Source organism: Oncorhynchus kisutch, linkage group LG20, assembly GCF_002021735.2.
Source record: "Oncorhynchus kisutch isolate 150728-3 linkage group LG20, Okis_V2, whole genome shotgun sequence".
NCBI lineage: Eukaryota > Metazoa > Chordata > Actinopteri > Salmoniformes > Salmonidae > Oncorhynchus > Oncorhynchus kisutch.
The window spans coordinates 48714171-48735051 of record NC_034193.2 but is presented as its reverse complement, the minus strand read 5'-3'; the positions used below and the strand labels follow the sequence as shown (position 1 = coordinate 48735051).

At 44.1% G+C, this 20881-nt stretch overlaps 1 protein-coding gene across 1 annotated transcript; it reads right to left on the bottom strand.

Annotated features, from left to right (window-relative positions):
• Nucleotides 1–12803: 12803 nt before the first annotated feature.
• LOC109883910 (glial fibrillary acidic protein-like) lies at nt 12804–19070 on the bottom strand. Its single transcript, XM_031799733.1, has 3 exons — nt 17892–19070; nt 17014–17138; nt 12804–16493 (listed from the first exon to the last, which is right to left on the bottom strand). The coding sequence occupies exons 1-3, from the start codon at nt 18951–18953 to the stop codon at nt 16178–16180; spliced, it is 1503 nt and encodes a 500-aa protein (XP_031655593.1). The 5' UTR covers nt 18954–19070; the 3' UTR covers nt 12804–16177.
• Nucleotides 19071–20881: the final 1811 nt, after the last annotated feature.

Genomic DNA, 20881 nt, shown 5'->3' with positions numbered 1-20881 from the left:
CATGTTTTTGACTCTCCCTACTTACAAACTAGCTGAAAACCAATGCATTCCTCCTCTCTTTCATGTTGGCAAAATGGTCTATGGCTCTGTCATGCAGTACGCTTTTAGTTTTTGTTGTCATAGGCTAACAAGCGTTTTAGCTAGGTAGCCTAACTGCCTTGCATGGGCAACAATGAACAAGCTATGTTAGCAAGCTAGTTAACGGCTACATTTTGAATGTCAATTGTCTCAGGCCAGTGGCACAAAATACAACGCATTCGGAAAGAATTCAGACCGCTTGACTTTTTCCATATTTTGTTAAGTTACAGCCTGATTCTAAAATTGATGAAATAGTTTTTCCCCCTCATCAATCGACACACAATACCCCATAATGACAAAGCAAATGTTTTCAAATGTGTTTACATAAGTATTCAGACCCTTTGCTATGAGACTCGAAATTGAGCTCAGGTGCATCCTGTTTCTATTGATCATCCATGAGATGTTTCTTCAACTTAATTGGAGTCCACCTGTGGTAAATTAAATTCTTTGGACATGATTTGGAAAGGCACACACCTGTCTATATAAGGTCCCACAGTTGACAGTGCATGTCAGAGCAAAAACCAAGCCATGAGGTCGAAGGAATTGTCCGTAGAGCTCCGAGATAGGATTGTGTCGAGGCACATATCTGGGAAAGGGTACCAGAACATTTCTGCAGTATTGAAAGTCCCCAAGAATACAGTGGCCTCCATCATTTTTAAATGGAAGAAGTTTGGAACCACCAAGACTCTTCCTAGAGCTGGCCGCCCGGCCAAACTGAGCAATCGGGGGAGAAGGGCCTTGGTCAGGAAGGTGACTAAGAAACCTACGGTTACTCTGACAGAGCTTCACAGTTCCTCGGTGGAGATGGGAGAACCTTCCAGAAGGACAACCATCTCTGCAGCACTCCACCAATCAGGCCTTTATGGTAGAGTGGCCAGACGGAAGCCACTCCTCAGTAAAAGACACATGACGGCCCACTTGGAGTTTGCCAAATGGCACCTAAAGGACTCTCAGACCATGGGAGACCAGTCAGGACCGAGGGAAAGATGAACAGAGCAAGGTACAGAGAGATCCTTGATGAAAACCTGCTCCAGAGCACTCAGGATCTCAGACTGGGGCGAAGGTTCACCTTCCAATAGGAAGTGGCTTTGGGACAAGTCTCTAAATGTCCTTGAGTGGCCCAGCCAGAGCCTGGACTCAAACCCTATCTAACATCTCTGGAGAGACCTGAAAATAGCTGTCCAGCGATGCTCCCCATCCAACCTGACAGAGCTTGTGAGGATCTGCAGAGATGAATTGGGAGAAACTCCCCAAATACAGATGTGCCAAGCTTGTAGCGTCATACCCAATAACACTCAAGGCTGTAATTGCTGCCAAAGGTGCTTTAACAAAGAATGAGTAAAGTGTCTGAATACTTGTGTAAATGTTATTTTTCAGTCGTTCTTTTTAATACATTTTTTCTGTTTTTGCTTTGTCATTCTGGGGTATTGTGTGTAGAGTGATGAGGGGAAAAAACAATGTAATCTATTTTAGAATAAGGCTGTAATGTAACAACATTTGGAAAAGGGGTCGGAATACCTTCAGAATGGACTGTATTTCCATAGTAAGTACTATAGTATTCCATAGTACAATGTAGTATTTATTTTATGTGGGCTGACTGCTTTTCTCTGCCATGTGATGTACAACAAGGAACATGTTGCTTTGCAATTCTAAGATGAATGTGTTATACTGTAAGTCTGCAAAAACAATCATTTGTAATGTAAACTAATGCAAATGAAAACAAATGCTATCCTGCGTTTATGATTAGATCTACCCACACGGTCTCTTTCCCATTCTCTCTCTGTGTGTGCCATCCTCTGCCGCAGTCAGAACGGCAGTGGCGTGACGTGGCGTTTGGCTCCCCAGGGACAGGAGGAGAAAAGGCTTGGCTTTAAGAGGAGTTTTGCAGAGACACACTCCACATCAACACACTGACTCACAACACTAACTATAACATCCATCAATATAGGTATAGCAGTTATATACAGTGGGGAGAACAAGTATTTGATACACAGCCGATTTTGCAGGTTTTCCTACTTACAAAGCATGTAGAGGTCTGTAATTTTTATCATAGGTACACTTCAACTGTGAGAGACGGAATCTAAAACAAAAATCCAGAAAATCACATTGTATGATTTTTAAGTAATTCATTTGCATTTTATTGCATGACATAAGTATTTGATCACCTACAAACCAATAAGAATTCCGGCTCTCACAGACCTGTTAGTTTTTCTTTAAGAAGCCCTCCTGTTCTCCACTCATTACCTGTATTAACTGCACCTGTTTGAACTCATTACCTGTATAAAAGACACCTGTCCACACACTCAATCAAACAGACTCCAACCTCTCTACAATGGCCAAGACCAGAGAGCTGTGTAAGGACATCGGGGATAAAAATGTAGACCTGCACAAGGCTGGGATGGGCTACAGGACAATAGGCAAGCAGCTTGGTGAGAAGCCAACAACTGTTGGCGCAATTATTAGAAAATGGAAGAAGTTCAAGATGACGGTGATTACCCTCGGTCTGGGGCTCCATGCAAGATCTCACCTCGTGGGGCATCAATGATCACGAGGAAGGTGAGGGATCAGCCCAGAACTACACAGCAGGACTATGTATTCCCATTCTAGCTTGCTGTATGCCAGACAGGGGAGAGCTCAGCTGGATTCTCATATTGCACACCAACCCAGTCAGCTGTATAAAGAGACAGAGAATAACAGTCTTCGTCCCCAGGCTGGTCTGTCTATCCATCTGAACAGTTAGGCTGATAGCATGGGATGTGTGTGTGGGTGCGTGTGTGTGTGTGTGTGTATATGTATCTTGTTGAACCGTTACTGAGTCTCTAATGGGGTTAGATACTGTAGGTCTGTTCTGTTTCTTCTGCCTCTGCTGCTGGACCCCTCAGGGTTCAGGGTTCATGGTTCGGGGGCTCAGGGTTCAGGGCTTAGGGCTCTGGGCTCAGTACAGATAATACCAGGGAATAGACTGTTCCATCTCCTCCAGGGGAGATTATATAAGACTAGTGCACGGTGTCCATGGTGACAGCAGCAGCACAGCCGATCCCTTTGTTCAGGGTTTAACTGCTTCTGTCTGTCTCGCTCTGTTGAGTCGGTCTGATCTATAATTAGCACCAGCTGGGGGGAAAACACGATGTTTTCATAGCAGGGAGAGTCCTGAGTCACTTATCCTTTTGGGTAATGTGACACAGTTTTTTTCTCATTCATGGGGAAGCACTGATTGTAGTAATTGGAGATGTGGTTTGGTGTAGCTGCTAGCTGTATTATAGTATGCTTTGACATACTCCTGGTTTCTGGATTATCCCACTGGGCACAGACGTCAATTCATCATCTATTCCATGTCGGAACAACGTTTTAAGGTTTTATTAAGGTTTTATTACCTTATCAATACTCTATTTTTAGGCCTTTACCATGTCAATATCCTGTGTTATTCTTTTAGGCCTTTACCATGTCAATATCCTGTGTTATTCTTTTAGGCCTTTACCATGTCAATATCCTGTGTTATTCATTTAGGCCTTTACCATGTCAATATCCTGTGATATTCTTTTAGGCCTTTACCATGTCAATATCCTGTGTTATTCTTTTAGGCCTTTACCATGTCAATATCCTGTGATATTCTTTTAGGCCTTTACCATGTCAATATCCTGTGTTATTCTTTTAGGCCTTTACCATGTCAATATCCTGTGTTATTCTTTAGGCCTTTACCATGTCAATATCCTGTGTTATTCTTGTAGGCCTTTACCATGTCAATATCCTGTGTTATTCTTTTAGGCCTTTACCATGTCAATATCCTGTGTTATTCTTTAGGCCTTTACCATGTCAATATCCTGTGTTATTCTTTAGGCCTTTACCATGTCAATATCCTGTGTTATTCTTTTAGGCCTTTACCATGTCAATATCCTGTGTTATTCTTTTAGGCCTTTACCATGTCAATATCCTGTGTTATTCTTTTAGGCCTTTACCATGTCAATATCCTGTGTTATTCTTTTAGGCCTTTACCATGTCAATATCCTGTGTTATTCTTTTAGGCCTTTACCATGTCAATATCCTGTGTTATTCTTTTAGGCCTTTACCATGTCAATATCTTGTGTTATTCTTTTAGGCCTTTACCATGTCAATATCTTGTGTTATTCTTTTAGGCCTTTACCATGTCAATATCTTGTGTTATTCTTTTAGGCCTTTACCATGTCAATATCCTGTGTTATTCTTTTAGGCCTTTACCATGTCAATATCCTGTGTTATTCTTTTAGGCCTTTACCATGTCAATATCCTGTGTTATTCTTTTAGGCCTTTACCATGTCAATATCCTGTGTTATTCTGTTAGGCCTTTACCATGTCAATATCCTGTGTTATTCTGTTAGGCCTTTACCATGTCAATATCCTGTGTTATTCTGTTAGGCCTTTACCATGTCAATATCCTGTGTTATTCTGTTAGGCCTTTACCATGTCAATATCCTGTGTTATTCTGTTAGGCCTTTACCATGTCAATATCCTGTGTTATTCTGTTAGGCCTTTACCATGTCAATATCCTGTGTTATTCTGTTAGGCCTTTACCATGTCAATATCCTGTGTTATTCTGTTAGGCCTTTACCATGTCAATATCCTGTGTTATTCTGTTAGGCCTTTACCATGTCAATATCCTGTGTTATTCTGTTAGGCCTTTACCATGTCAATATCCTGTGTTATTCTGTTAGGCCTTTACCATGTCAATATCCTGTGTTATTCTGTTAGGCCTTTACCATGTCAATATCCTGTGTTATTCTGTTAGGCCTTTACCATGTCAATATCCTGTGTTATTCTGTTAGGCCTTTACCATGTCAATATCCTGTGTTATTCTGTTAGGCCTTTACCATGTCAATATCCTGTGTTATTCTGTTAGGCCTTTACCATGTCGTTATTCTGTTAGGCCTTTACCATGTCAATATCCTGTGTTATTCTTTTAGGCCTTTACCATGTCAATATCCTGTGTTATTCTTTTAGGCCTTTACCATGTCAATATCCTGTGTTATTCTTTTAGGCCTTTACCATGTCAATATCCTGTGTTATTCTTTTAGGCCTTTACCATGTCAATATCCTGTGTTATTCTTTTAGGCCTTTACCATGTCAATATCTTGTGTTATTCTTTTAGGCCTTTACCATGTCAATATCTTGTGTTATTCTTTTAGGCCTTTACCATGTCAATATCTTGTGTTATTCTTTTAGGCCTTTACCATGTCAATATCCTGTGTTATTCTTTTAGGCCTTTACCATGTCAATATCCTGTGTTATTCTTTTAGGCCTTTACCATGTCAATATCCTGTGTTATTCTTTTAGGCCTTTACCATGTCAATATCCTGTGTTATTCTGTTAGGCCTTTACCATGTCAATATCCTGTGTTATTCTGTTAGGCCTTTACCATGTCAATATCCTGTGTTATTCTGTTAGGCCTTTACCATGTCAATATCCTGTGTTATTCTGTTAGGCCTTTACCATGTCAATATCCTGTGTTATTCTGTTAGGCCTTTACCATGTCAATATCCTGTGTTATTCTGTTAGGCCTTTACCATGTCAATATCCTGTGTTATTCTGTTAGGCCTTTACCATGTCAATATCCTGTGTTATTCTGTTAGGCCTTTACCATGTCAATATCCTGTGTTATTCTGTTAGGCCTTTACCATGTCAATATCCTGTGTTATTCTGTTAGGCCTTTACCATGTCAATATCCTGTGTTATTCTGTTAGGCCTTTACCATGTCAATATCCTGTGTTATTCTGTTAGGCCTTTACCATGTCAATATCCTGTGTTATTCTGTTAGGCCTTTACCATGTCAATATCCTGTGTTATTCTGTTAGGCCTTTACCATGTCAATATCCTGTGTTATTCTGTTAGGCCTTTACCATGTCAATATCCTGTGTTATTCTGTTAGGCCTTTACCATGTCAATATCCTGTGTTATTCTGTTAGGCCTTTACCATGTCAATATCCTGTGTTATTCTGTTAGGCCTTTACCATGTCAATATCCTGTGTTATTCTGTTAGGCCTTTACCATGTCAATATCCTGTGTTATTCTGTTAGGCCTTTACCATGTCAATATCCTGTGTTATTCTGTTAGGCCTTTACCATGTCAATATCCTGTGTTATTCTGTTAGGCCTTTACCATGTCAATATCCTGTGTTATTCTTAGCCCCTGCAGCTCTTCTGTTGAAGACACCTTTTGTTTTTGATGTTCCCTTTAATCTGCAGTAATAGTGATTGTTGGATTCTGGGCTCCCACATCATTTGACTTATGCTGTTTCTATGATTTCCCAGAGGGGCACCACATATACGCCTGTGTAATGGGCCGGGACATTGGAGACTGTCGGAGTACTGAGATAAAGCCACTGCTGGCAGCAGGCTACTAAAACAACGCTTGCCTATTATTTGCTGGATGTGGGACACTTTCCAATCACAGTAAACTGCCACGACAGCACACAACATACCTCTATGAGAATTCACCATGATAAAAACACATACTGTCCTGTTTGTAATAGTCTCTGTACTATGACCAGCTGGGGCTCTGCCTGCAGCCACTGAATGATACAATGACTGGTCCCTGACTACTGAACCTGTATGCTTGGGATCCTACTGACTGAGAGGTTACTGGTCCCTGACTACTGAACCTGTATGCTTGGGATCCTACTGACTGAGAGGTTACTGGTCCCTGACTACTGAACCTGTAGGCTTGGGATCCTACTGACTGAGAGGTTACTGGTCCCTGAGTTTAAACTGTGATGTCTGATCTTCTTTGTCTTTTGGATGCAAGACCAGGCACTGACAGGACTGTGTGTGTGTGTCTGTCTGTCTGAGAGGTCGCTCTCAAGGCCGCTAGAGCACAGTGGGACGTTAGCAACAGTATCCAAGGCAACAGCAGCTGCTAGCGACCCCGAATTAACACTTTGTTTACAGGTAACAAGACCAAGCTATGCAAAGAAGTGTTTTCCTAATAGCTGTTGTTTTTACACGTTGATTGTCTATGTCTGCCTAGAAAAAAAGGATTTTGAAACATTACAAAGATTGGATAAATAGATCATAGGTCCTGCACAGCATCTGCATATTCCAAATACAGTGTGTTTAATACAACATGCCTATTTACATATTCATGTTCTGGTCAGTTAAGGCTGGTGGGAGGAGCTATTGGGGGATGGGCTCATTGTAATGGCTGGAATGGAATTATTTGGAACAATATCAAACACATCAAACCACATGTTTGACTCTTGTCCATCCATTCTATTCCAGCCATTACAATGAGCCTGTTCTCCTATAGCTCCTCCCACCAGCCTCCACTGGTACTGGTAAAAGATTGAAGGCCATGCTATTCTCTCACATTCATTAGGCACAGAGTTCAAGCTTAACGATAACCCTCAGGACGCCTACTGATGACATCAACAGCCCTGGACGGTGACCTCTGAAGATGCTCAATCACTTTCTAACGCAACCTTGAGAGGGGAGACTGCAGCACGTCCACCATTTTACAACCAATAATTCCTCCCTCCTCCTGTCTGCCATTAGGTGATACATAACATGTGGGTTAAAGCTACAACGTCAGGAATGTTTCAGTAACAGTCCTATTCCTTGCCTTGATTCTGGAATGTGTTTTTATTTTTATTTTTTTTACGGCCCATTGAAGTAGTGGTGGGCGGGAGAGACTGTGTGTCTGCTCATCTATGGGTGTGTGTGTGGTGTGTGTGGTGTGTGTGTGTGCATCTGCTTACGTGTCCACATGAGTGTGTGTGTGTGCTGCGTTTATGAGTCTGTGGGTGGACTAAGTGACAGGTAAGCCTTTGAGAGAGTGTGATGAATGCGTCTACTCCCACCGGGGTAAGGAGCAGCAGAGGTCAGAGCTGTGGGTGATTTCATTTCATTAGAATAGGCTGCAGGCTGACATCATACTGTTGCTATAGGGAATATATATATATATATATATATATATAGAATGCAATGGTAATGTATCGTAACTGTTGTTTTCAGTGGGCCCTTGGGTTCAGGGGTTTTGACGTACTGTCCATACTTGTCACAGTAAGTAGTGACTGATGAAGTAATGAGATGATTTATGGAAGTGTGTGTGGGGGTGTGTGCGTGATGTGTGCGTATGTGTGTGTGACTCTGCATCTGTTCGTGCTGTGCTACAAGCTCTCACAGTCTCTCGTCAAAATTACACGTTCATCCATGTTTCTCAAACGTCAGATTTCAAAGTGTTCAAGGCATTAACTCTGAATGGTTAAGGTAAGGGTTAAGGTTTGGGATAGGCTTAAAACTAAAAAACTAAAAATTATATCGCTGAATTCGAACATGCAACGTTTGGTGCCCATCCACCATCCCCATCCACAAAACTGAAACCTACTTGAAGGTAACAGCGCTCACTGTTGCCCCTAGTGGCAGGTTTCCACATCATCTCCCAACGTCCTCAGACATGGATGGACGTCAAATACTGACTTGTATCACGGGTGACCTGCCTGGTACCATGATGACTCACTCCTTCTCTTGTTCTCCCACAGAGGAGCATTGATCCGAGGCGCTGATGGCCAGATGAAGTTTATGGCCTCCCTCGTTCCCCCAGCCCCAGTCAACTGTGTGTGTGTGGTCCTTCGCTCCGCAGCCACAGTCTCCGGCCTGATTGTCATTGCCCCGTCCACCGCCAACAGAGAGGATATTGAGACTCATCGCCATGACCCCGGAAAGATAAAACGGGTTCATTTTTCAGAACATCCCTAACAGAGAGAGGGAGGACGAGGAGGGAGGGAGAGGGAGAGGGGAAGAGATGGGGTGAAACAGGGAGAGCGAGACCCTGAGAGAGAGATATATATATATAGGAATGGAGAAAGAGAGAATGTTTCCTCAAAACAGATGCCATTGCCTGAGAAGCTGACTAGTCATGATTGCCTTAGTCATTCCTCTCTCTGTTCACGTAGTTCGTTGTAGAGGTATTTTTGAACATATGTCGCTATCACGCTATTGAGCTACTGGGGTTATCAAGTGTTTGTCCCTACTGAAGCATATCCAATACACTCCAACTAAGTAATTTAAGTTCATCATTTACACTGTAAGGAAAACATTATGCGTGACACAGTGTGTTAACTGCATGTGCGCAACATACTGACGCTAGCAGGAAATTAGCCATCAGCACGCTACACTGACCTTGAGTGATTGATTGTTTCTTGCATTGGCCTCTGAGCCATCCACTCTTGACAGTATTTGCTTCACTCTCTAAAATACACATCTGGCAACATCTCTGAATGTTCTGAGCAGGGGGGTTAAGTTGGGACCTGCGTAACAACAAGGTAAGAAAGGCATAGCTCCGATGCAGGATGGTCTGATCTGATGCAGGGTTGTTAAGTTGGGACCTGCGTAACAAGGTAAGAAAGGCATAGCTCTGGTGCAGGACGGTCTGATCTGATGCAGGGCTGTTTCATAACAGGGCTTTAACATGGCGTGCCACTGTGTGAGCCTCTCGTAGACCTTCCACTCGGCAGCATTGCAGGGGTATAAATCTTTGAAGGACTGCAGAGTGCGTCACACACACAGAACCGCCCAGCCCAATCCGGCCCGGCCCACAGGCACCGAGGCTGCAGGGAGAGAGGGGCTTACAGGGGGTCCATGGAGGCCCAAGGCCTGGGTGTTGGGAGGGTTTTGTGTGTGTGTGTGCGCTTGTGTGTGTATGAGGTAGGTAGAGGAAGAGATACAAAGGTCAACACAGCAGACAATCTATGAAGGTGTCTCTCTACCATGACACTGGAGAGCAGACTACAGCAATAACCAAACGGTCAAGGTGGTTGTGCCCTTATTGTCTCAGCATCACTTCTTGACACAGAGATGTTCAAACATTTTTTATTTTTTATTTTTTCACCTTTATTTAACCAGGTAGGCTAGTTGAGAACAAGTTCTCATTTACAACTGCGACCTGGCCAAGATAAAGCATAGCAGTGTGAGCATACAACAAAGAGTTACACATGGAGTAAACAATTAACAAGTCAATAACACAGTAGAAAACGAAGGGGGGGTCTATATACAATGTGTGCAAAAGGCATGAGGAGGTAGGCAAATAATTACAATTTTGCAGATTAACACTGGAGTGATAAAAGATCAGATGGTCATGTACAGGTAGAGATATTGGTGTGCAGAAGAGCAGAAAAGTAAATAAATAGAAACAGTACGGGGATGAGGTAGGTGAAAAGGGTGGGCTATTTACCAATAGACTATGTACAGCTGCAGCGATCGGTTAGCTGCTCAGATAGCTGATGTTTGAAGTTGGTGAGGGAGATGAAAGTCTCCAACTTCAGCGATTTTTGCAATTCGTTCCAGTCACAGGCAGCAGAGTACTGGAACGAAAGGCGGCCAAATGAGGTGTTGGCTTTAGGGATGATCAGTGAGATACACCTGCTGGAGCGCGTGCTACGGATGGGTGTTGCCATCGTGACCAGTGAGCTGAGATAAGGCGGAGCTTTACCTAGCATAGACTTGTAGATGACCTGGAGCCAGTGGGTCTGGCGACGAATATGTAGCGAGGGCCAGCCGACTAGAGCATACAAGTCGCAGTGGTGGGTAGTATAAGGTGCTTTAGTGACAAAACGGATGGCACTGTGATAGACTGCATCCAGTTTGCTGAGTAGAGTGTTGGAAGCCATTTTGTAGATGACATCGCCGAAGTCGAGGATCGGTAGGATAGTCAGTTTTACTAGGGTAAGCTTGGCGGCTTGAGTGAAGGAGGCTTTGTTGCGGAATAGAAAGCCGACTCTTGATTTGATTTTCGATTGGAGATGTTTGATATGAGTCTGGAAGGAGAGTTTGCAGTCTAGCCAGACACCTAGGTACTTATAGACGTCCACATATTCTAGGTCGGAACCATCCAGGGTGGTGATGCTAGTCGGGCATGCAGGTGCAGGCAGCGACCGGTTGAAAAGCATGCATTTGGTTTTACTAGCGTTTAAGAGCAGTTGGAGGCCACGGAAGGAGTGTTGTATGGCATTGAAGCTTGTTTGGAGGTTAGATAGCACAGTGTCCAAAGACGGGCCGAAAGTATATAGAATGGTGTCGTCTGCGTAGAGGTGGATCAGGGAATCGCCCGCAGCAAGAGCAACATCATTGATATACACAGAGAAAAGAGTCGGCCCGAGAATTGAACCCTGTGGCACCCCCATAGAGACTGCCAGAGGACCGGACAGCATGCCCTCCGATTTGACACACTGAACTCTGTCTGCAAAGTAATTGGTGAACCAGGCAAGGCAGTCATCCGAAAAACCGAGGCTACTGAGTCTGCCGATAAGAATATGGTGATTGACAGAGTCGAAAGCCTTGGCGAGGTCGATGAAGACGGCTGCACAGTACTGTCTTTTATCGATGGCGGTTATGATGTCGTTTAGTACCTTGAGTGTGGCTGAGGTGCACCCATGACCGGCTCGGAAACCAGATTGCACAGCGGAGAAGGTACGGTGGGATTCGAGATGGTCAGTGACCTGTTTGTTGACTTGGCTTTCGAAGACCTTAGATAGGCAGGGCAGGATGGATATAGGTCTGTAACAGTTTGGGTCCAGGGTGTCTCCCCCTTTGAACAGGGGGATGACTGCGGCAGCTTTCCAATCCTTGGGGATCTCAGACGATATGAAAGAGAGGTTGAACAGGCTGGTAATAGGGGTTGCGACAATGGTGGCAGATAGTTTCAGAAATAGAGGGTCCAGATTGTCAAGCCCAGCTGATTTGTACGGGTCCAGGTTTTGCAGCTCTTTCAGAACATCTGCTATCTGGATTTGGGTAAAGGAGAACCTGGAGAGGCTTGGGCGAGGAGCTGCGGGGGGGGCGGAGCTGTTGGCCGAGGTTGAAGTAGCCAGGCGGAAGGCATGGCCAGCCGTTGAGAAATGCTTATTGAAGTTTTCGATAATCATGGATTTATCATGATATTTATCAAATTAAATGAACATCTTTTGTTCTTTATTCATGAGTTTATTTGTGAGTTGTTCAATGATCATTCTTACATTCCTACATTCCTACCGACTCCTTTCATCATTAACAATATGAACAAAAGCGCTCTAACTGGAAAGTGAACTGCGAGAGTGAATGGGTCTACTAATATAGTTATCTATTGCACATTCAACTTCTAATGAACAACCTAGGCTTTGATAGAATCATTGACACATGTAATGCTAGATGAATCACAGAAGATGCTCACTTAAAGCTTGATTCATCTAAAGTGAGATCCTGCATATTTCTTAGATTCATTTACCTAGCATGAGTGGAAAACCACTTTCCATCATACCACTGTTAATCTTGTCTGAATAAGATTAGAATCTCATTAGTAAATGGGATTACATGTTTTCTTCATAGATGCACTAAACCTCGCTTGATTGGTCCATTACCACCATAATGACTGCATTACCGCTTAAAAAGGACTACTTTATAGTAGGAGCCACCCATTCGTTGATGTATGATGTCATTTGGCTTGGTTGAGATATCCCGTGACTGAGTGCACATGGGAAACATTACTGTTAAAGGTTTGAGTTTGGGTCTAATGTGTTTCAGCACATCGGAAGTCAAATAGTTAGTGCAGTCCACTGGGCACACACTGGCTGAATCAACGTTGTTTCCACGTCATTTCAATGAAATTACAATGAACCGACGTGGAATAGACGTGGAATTGACACCTGTGCCCAGTTTGATATGCTCGCTCACCCCACGAGGCAAGTCCTTTAAAAGCCCATCAGAAAGACACAACAAGCCCAGAGATACGGTCTTAATAACGTCTAGTCTTTATTGGTGTGTGCCATACATCAGCAGTAAGGTACAGAGTCAGAGCATAGCCCATCAAACTACATTCAGATACTAAGCGTTGACATGTTTTCAGTTATTCAGTTCAGCATGGTAGCTGTTGCTCTTACCGCTAGAGGAAGATGGTTGAGAATAAAACCTCCTAAACATAACCACACGTAGACGCACATGAATCCCGACTTCCACTTAAGTCCCATTTTCACTTGCGTTGATATCTATGGGAGGCTAAGTGGAGGTTTAACTTGAAGTGCAAGTCAGGACCCATTCAGTTAGAGAGCGGCTGGTGTTTTAAGGCATTTTGACAACACTCCAGCATTCATTCCATGTTTTGTTTTGTGTTATTCTTGTCGGTTTTTGGTTTTGCGTGGCAACGGGTATTCAAAAACAGCTCTATTTTTGTACACGAAAAGTTGTTTTTGCCGCACATGCATTTTAGAAAAGTTTGGCAGTGCTGCAGTAGTAGTAGTGAGGTTTGTTGCAATGGTATTTAGACACCTGTGACCCTCTTGATTACGTTGAAGTCATAGCTATTCTAAACTTATACCTGTGGTTGTGTACAAGGCTACTTGTACTTGTACTCATATTTGTACTTGTACTCATATTTGTACTTGTCGATGTAGCTGTGCTTGTACTTGCAACCAGTTTTCCTTTGTAAATTTCCTTTACATTGGAGCTCAAGAATTAAGGAAACGGTAGGCCAAACTTTCTGATTTTCCCAACCTGATTCCCCACTATGAGTTACCCTAGGAAACTGTCCGCATATACAAACACATACAACTCCAGACACTTAGTAACGCAAGTCTCGTGTAAAACAACGGCAACCACATCTCCACCAATCAACAGCTTTCTGTAGTTTGTTGTACAATCAGTGGTTTCCATTCGCAGGGTGAGTGAGAGCAGCCGGTCAGGGCTTAGAGGGCCATGACAGCCAGCCAGACAGACATAGATACAGAGGTAGCCTAGTTCCAGATTTGTTTGTGCTCTCTTGCCAACTCTGTCAATGAGAGACAATGAGCTGGCAACAGCAGAAATAGACTGGCACTCAAGCTAAGAAACAGAGGTAATAAGACAGAAGTAGTTGTGTTGAATCCTGGACAGTGCACAAGAAGGAAACAAAAGGGCTGCCTAGTGTCCTTACATACAGATTTCTATTGGTGAGATCATTCATCATCATTCACTACAGACGTAATAATTCCGTCACGGCCGTATTTTGCAGAGGTCATGGTGCTTCAAACGCATCATGATCCGGTCAATTTTTCTGGACTTTTGGCTTGTTTTTGTTTACTTGTTTGTTTGGCTTGTTAGTTGTGGTGTTCCTAAGGCGTAGTGTCGTGATGTGGTACTGTTCGGAGGCTGGACGTCGCTGTTAATTCAAACGAGCTTCAGGAGTCCGCAATGGAACGTGGGAAATGGGGTTTATGCATACCATTCTGTCCGTCACACCCTATTGGACCGTGTAGAAGCCCATGCATTCGTGCTAAAACGTCATTCGCTACCTACGCATTCTCTATTTGATTGATTGAGCCTGTCGTGAGAAAGAGAATTTAAAGGTAGCTCATCTTCTCTCTCTCTCTCTCTGTTTCATTTCCTTTCTCCCTGTTTCTCAGAGTCCCACACCTCCTACTTTTCTTTCTACTTCTCCCATTGCCCCTTTTCTTGTAACCAGTCATGGCCTGCACAAACTGATCGTCAGTACAAATGAAATCCCATCTAGATCGATATATAAGTGCCCTGAATATGACTCTCGTCATGACGGACATCCTCATCATTAGCATAATCATCACACAAGAACCATGCAGCGTGGCTGAGGACAATGTCAGCAGCGTGTGCCGAAGTCACATCCTGTCTAAATGATGGCATTCATCTCAAGTCTAACCTACTGGCCAACTAAGCACGTCCAACCTCATGTTCTAAAACGAGTGTTGTGTACATGGTGATGTAAAGCACTGGCAATGAAGTGTGGAACCTAGCCTCCCATTGATTTCCGACTATACGTTATGAGTGTGTGAATATGAAGTATGGCCCTCTAACAATCTGTCACCATGCAAGCTTGAGATATGCTACATACATCATGCAAATAACAGTTTGATTATTAGCTAGTTTCACTTTCAGGCTGAAATGTCAGGCGGTCTATTCAAACAGCAATCGGCGCTTACACTAAAAGGGCATTATCGTCATTTTCACAATTTCACTGAATTAAGTCCAACCTCGTAGTGTGTAAACATCTATAAAACACCGGAAAATCACGTTTCTGACTGGACTGGACCTTTGTAGAAGTTTGATTCATTGACATCACGAGCAATCTTGGAGAGTAATTATGCGTTTGATGGAACCGTTGTTGGTTGAGTTCTGGTTCTGGAACAGTTTAAACAGCTACGCGCTGTTGTCATACAGATTTGAGTGGACCAGGATCACAAGGCAGATGCTATTGACAGTGGCGAGGCCAGGGTACGAACAAGCCTTTTAGATATAGTCTGATTTTGTTACTCGTGATGTTTTGTCTGAAAAAAAAATAAAGATAATTTTTCTGCATTGCATTGAAACGCAAGAGTTCGCAATATTATCTGCGTTGTAGATAAGGCAAAAATGGCTCAGCAAGATCACAGATCTTGTTGGTTGTCTGCTGACTTTGAATAACTGTGTGCTCCTTTAACAACTTGGTCGATCTCTAGCTCTCACCTCCGTACCATACAGGTGCTTCCCTTCATATTGTAGTATGTGGATGTAGTAGACGTGTTAACAACAGTTAACAAGCTGATATGTTTTGGATTTTTGTTTTCCGTGCACAAATTCAAACTCTCACACACACACACCCTCCCCCTATGGAATGTGTATAGAGAATATTATCATAGGCGGTGGCAGTAGCGCGTGATTATTTATTGAACTGAATGACATCTATCACAGCTCGGTGCCAAACTAGCCTGGCGTCCCAGAAGGATTTAGCTGTGTTTCACTGTTGTTTCTAGTGAGCGCAGCGTTCAGTCTGGTTAAACCAGGCTAGTGCCATAAAATAGCGCGAGCCCAAAGTGAGAGTAAACTGTTGGGAGTATTGTACTGAACTGTATGTTCCTATCACCACAATAACCTACGTGTCTCCTGATAGGGCCAGAAGTGTGCCTGTAACTACTTTGTTATTGTCATAGTAAGAGAGTAGAGTGGAGAGAAGTACAGTGATTGGTTGTTGGATAGTGGTAAATTACACATTAGTAGTAGTAGAGTCTAAACTATAACGGATTCCTCTCTGAGAATACCCCTGTGAAGGGGGGAGGGGGATGGGGAGTAGGAGGGAGGGGATGGAAGGTGTAAGGTTAAACCTAAGGGAAGGGGAGAGTCTAGTTTTTCTGGTTGGCGTCGCTGGACCCCTTCTGGTCTCCGTCGTTGGACCCCTTGCCAGACTTGCTCTGCCCATCCTCCTGGTCCTTTCCCTCATCCTTCTGGGATCCTCCAGAGATGGTGGTGTACCTGGTGGTCTGGTTGTAGCTGCCCATGCTGGGCAAGTCCACGTCGCCGGAGGAGGTCATGTCGGAGGACCTCATGTTGGAGGACCTCATCCCGAAGGACCTCATCTCGGAGGACCTCATGTTCATGCTGGGGCTGGAGTAGGTGATGCCTGTGCCGATGCGAGTCTCTTCCCCTTCCAGGAGTTTCCTGAGGAGAGGGGAGGGGGGGGGGGGGGTGTTAGGGTGGGAGGAGAAGAAAGAAGGGGCAGAGGGAAGAGGGAGAGGGAAAGGAAGGAGAGATTTAGAGATAGCGGGAGGGGAGGGAGAGAGAGGGGGGTTGGTTAAATACAGGTTAAAATATAAACGAGTCAGGTGACCAGCCCATGCTACCCCAGGAGAGTAATGCTAGGTCACCTCAGGGCGTGTGGCTAATGACTTCTAAATCTATGTCATTGATTGATCAGGATCTTTAAAGTGATGCTGATCATGTGTAGGTCATGCAGGTATTTAGGCATGACATTTTCAAGTTTAATAAATCTACTGTAACTATATGAAAGCTAGGATATCAATTTGTATGTTACAGTAATACATCATTGTGATGTTGTGATTACAAGGATGAGTTATGAATACAAGCTATGTAAAATGTTTGCATGACTGTAAGTGTCTTTGGGTAAAAGCATCTGCTAAATTGCATATAATATATTATTATATATGATTATATTAAGTACCTGTATGCAGCAATTTCAATATCCAGCGCCATCTTGACATTCAGCAGGTCCTGGTACTCCCGCAGGTGACGAGCCATCTCGCTCTTAGTGGTCCTCAGGTCATTGTCCATCTCGGCCATGTTGTCCTGGTAACATATTGAAGTAGAAAACACATTTTGTGGCAACCCTAAAAGTGAATTGTGTTGATATAGGCTATGTTTTAATATAGCCTACCTTTCTTCTGAATGTTGGTGATGCCTGACTCAAGAGAATAACGATAACAATAAGACGTATAAATTCGATTTTAAATACCCAGAACCGGCCGCTCTCCAAATAATATTTCATCACTATGTACAGAGACGCACTAACGCCAAATAAAATACGGTTATAAGAGAGCAGTCAATGGGTTTCTCCGTTACTAAGTACAACACAAAGCAGTTACAATGAGAGGCGCGTGCGTATTTTAAAATTAGAACAATGGTTTTCAACTTCCAAACTCAAAAAGAGCTAAAAGACGCTTTCAACCGCAGCCCGATAACCGGTGACAGAGCGTCTTATCACGCCACCGGAATAGTTTCAGCACCATGGAGAGTGAACAGCTCCTGCTGTCATCTCAACACTTATTTTACAGCTCTCGTGTTGTGCATTTTAGTAAAACAATTTAATCGCTCTGAAATGTTATAAAGCTAAATTCTCCACTTTTATTAGAACAGAAATTGTGATTTTGTTTTAATCAGAATTATACATTTTTTTGCACATGGTTAAATTCAACATCTTTCCAAACGAAACAGTTCTTTATCTCTTGCTTTATCCTGGACATGTTTGTAAACAAACTGCAAGAAAGATAAGCTCACATTTGAGCTTTTAAGTGTATTTAAAGTAAACAAATAATGTCTTACCTGGTACTGGCCAATCTCCTGGTTGTGCCTCTCCTCCATCTCGTTGAGCTGCCTTTCCAGGGACTCGTTGGTTCCCCTCAGGCTCTCAATCTCGATGGTCTTGGACTGGAGCTGCCTCCGGAACTCGTTGAGTTCCTCCCGGCTGGCGCGCATCGCCTCCTGGCTACGGGTGGCCTGCTCATTGAGGTCAACGAACTTCGACTTGTACCACTCCTCGGCGGACTGGAGGTTCTTTGAGGCCATGGACTCGTACTGGCCTCGAATCTCCTTCAGGGCAGAGGTGAGGTCAGGTTTGGAGACCTCCATCTCCACGGACACCTGGGCGGCTTGAATCATGTTCATAAGCTCGGCCACCTCCTCCTCGTGCACCTTCCTCATGAAGTTGATCTCGTCGAGGAGCGATTCTACCTTCTTCTCCAGGTCTAAACGCACCATGGTGGCGTCGTCCACGTCCTTCTTGAACGCCTTGAGGGTCTGCTCGGCTTCCTCCCGCAGGCGGTACTCGTCATCGTATTTGCCGCGGAGCTTCTGCAGGTCCTCCTCGATGTTGTCACGCTCGATGAGGATCTGGGACTTCTCGCCGTTCACCTCATCGAGCTGGGAGCGCAGCTCGCGGATCTCCTGCTGGTACAGGTCCGCCAGACGCGAGGGCTCCGTCTGCCTCTGACGCAGGGTCACCAGCTCGGTCTCGAGCACCTTGTTCTGCTGTTCCAAGTTGCGAACCTTGTCGATGAACATGGCAAAGCGGTCATTGAGCCCCATCATCTGCTCCTTCTCGTTGGTGCGGATGATTTTGAACTCATTGTTGAGCACCGTGCTCTGGGCGAAATCCAAGTTCTCCATCGGCATGGGCATCTGCGAGTAGGACCGGCCAGAGGACCTCTTCTGGTGGAAAGAGGAGCCCAGGTTAGAGCCCATGCTCCGGGACTGAGAGTGGGACCGGTAACCGCCGCTGCGTAAAGAGGCATTGCTCATCCGGGATGGAGAGCTGGAGTAACGGGGAGACTCCCCGAACATCTTTCGGTAGGAAGAAGCGGAATTGAAGTCAGATCCGTAGCTCATCTTGGCGAGTGATGAAAGGGAGCAGAGCAGGAGGCGCGTCTCCTTTTTATAGGGGGACCTCCCAACGATCAATAATTAAAGCCGACTGATGGCAACCTCTAGCCTGCCCAACTGGCCACTGCAGATTTACCAGGTAAAACAACCTCTCATCAAATAACTTAAATATACTGAGTCATTGATTATAAGCACTTTCAAATGGTTAATAACCACATTTATATTTGTGATTAAACTCACATCTAAGGAGCCGCACCTATTTTGGACGCTAGAGTCGGTAGATGGAACTGTCCGTTTTGGCGCAGTGCTGATTTCAGCAAGAAATACTGTATTTCGTTTTAGCCACTCACCTCTGAGGAGACTGGACACATTGCACTAAACTATATTTAATGTTCTAAACCTAAGCAGTTTTCATTCTCAATACTATTGGACTTTTTAGGCTACCTAACACATTTATTCTGTAGCCTAAAACCGGTAGTAATGCTGAAATGAATATTATTTTAGAAGGTGAACCTGAAGTGTTACTGCCATTTGTGAGCTACTCCTCCCATTACAGAAAGTAATACATGTCCTTCTACATAATTTGAAACTACAATTTTGAACCATGAACTATGAAGCGTCTTGTCTCTAAGTCAATAGGCCTACATCAGATATTGTCATGCAGAGAATCATGCACATTTCTGACATATGGCTAGATTTAGTTTGTAAATATCCCTGTATCATCCTTCGTCATCATGCAGCTTTCCAAAATCAGACCTCTCTCCACACCTCCCATGGAAACAGTTGTGTGACGCTGCCCTCTGTTGACGCAACTCATACTGCACGGCACCAGAGTTTGGGATGGGACAGATGCAGCACAATACAAGGCTAGGTGCATGTGGTTAGATGGATGGATGGATGTAGACAGTGTTGGGTTTATATAGCCTCGTATTACAAATAGCTTTAGCAGACATTTATATCTTTAAATATGACATGAGATGGATGATAGACAGATTCTAATGCATAGTGGTCAGATTGGTGAATAATCTACTATTGGGTCAATCATACGCTATGGCATTGTTACTGTACATGGATGGTTTGGTAACCTGACGGTGTAGCTCACTGTTACATGGTTTGGTAACCTGACGGGCACCTCACTGTTACATGGTTTGGTAACCTGACGGTGTAGCTCACTGTTACATGGTTTGGTCACCTGACGGTGTAGCTCACTGTTACATGGTTTGGTCACCTGACGGTGTAGCTCACTGTTACATGGTTTGGTCACCTGACGGTGTAGCTCACTGTTACATAGTTTGGTAACCTGACGGGGCACATCACTGTTACATGGTTTGGCAACCTGACGGTGCAGCTCACTGTTACATGGTTTGGCAACATGATGGGGCACCTCACTGTTACATGGTTTGGTAACCTGACGGTGCAGCTCACTGTTACATGGTTTGGAAACCTGACGGTGCAGCTCACTGTTACATGGTTTGGTAACCTGACGGTGCAGCTCACTGTTACATGGTTTGGTAACCTGACGGTGCAGCTCACTGTTACATGGTTTGGTAACCTGAGAGTGCAGTTCACTGTTACGTGGTTTGGTAACCTGACGGTGCAGCTCACTGTTACATGGTTTGGTAACCTGACGGTGCAGCTCACTGTTACATGGTTTGGTAACCTGACGGTGCAGCTCACTGTTACATGGTTTGGCAACCTGACGGTGTAGCTCACTGTTACATGGTTTGGTCACCTGACGGGGCAGCTCACTGTTACATGGTTTGGTCACCTGATGGTGTAGCTCACTGTTACATGGTTTGGTAACCGGAGAGTGCAGTTCACTGTTACGTGGTTTGGTAACCTGATGGTGCAGTTCACTGTTACATGGTTTGGTCACCTGACGGTGCAGCTCACTGTTACATGGTTTGGTCACCTGACGGGGCAGCTCACTGTTA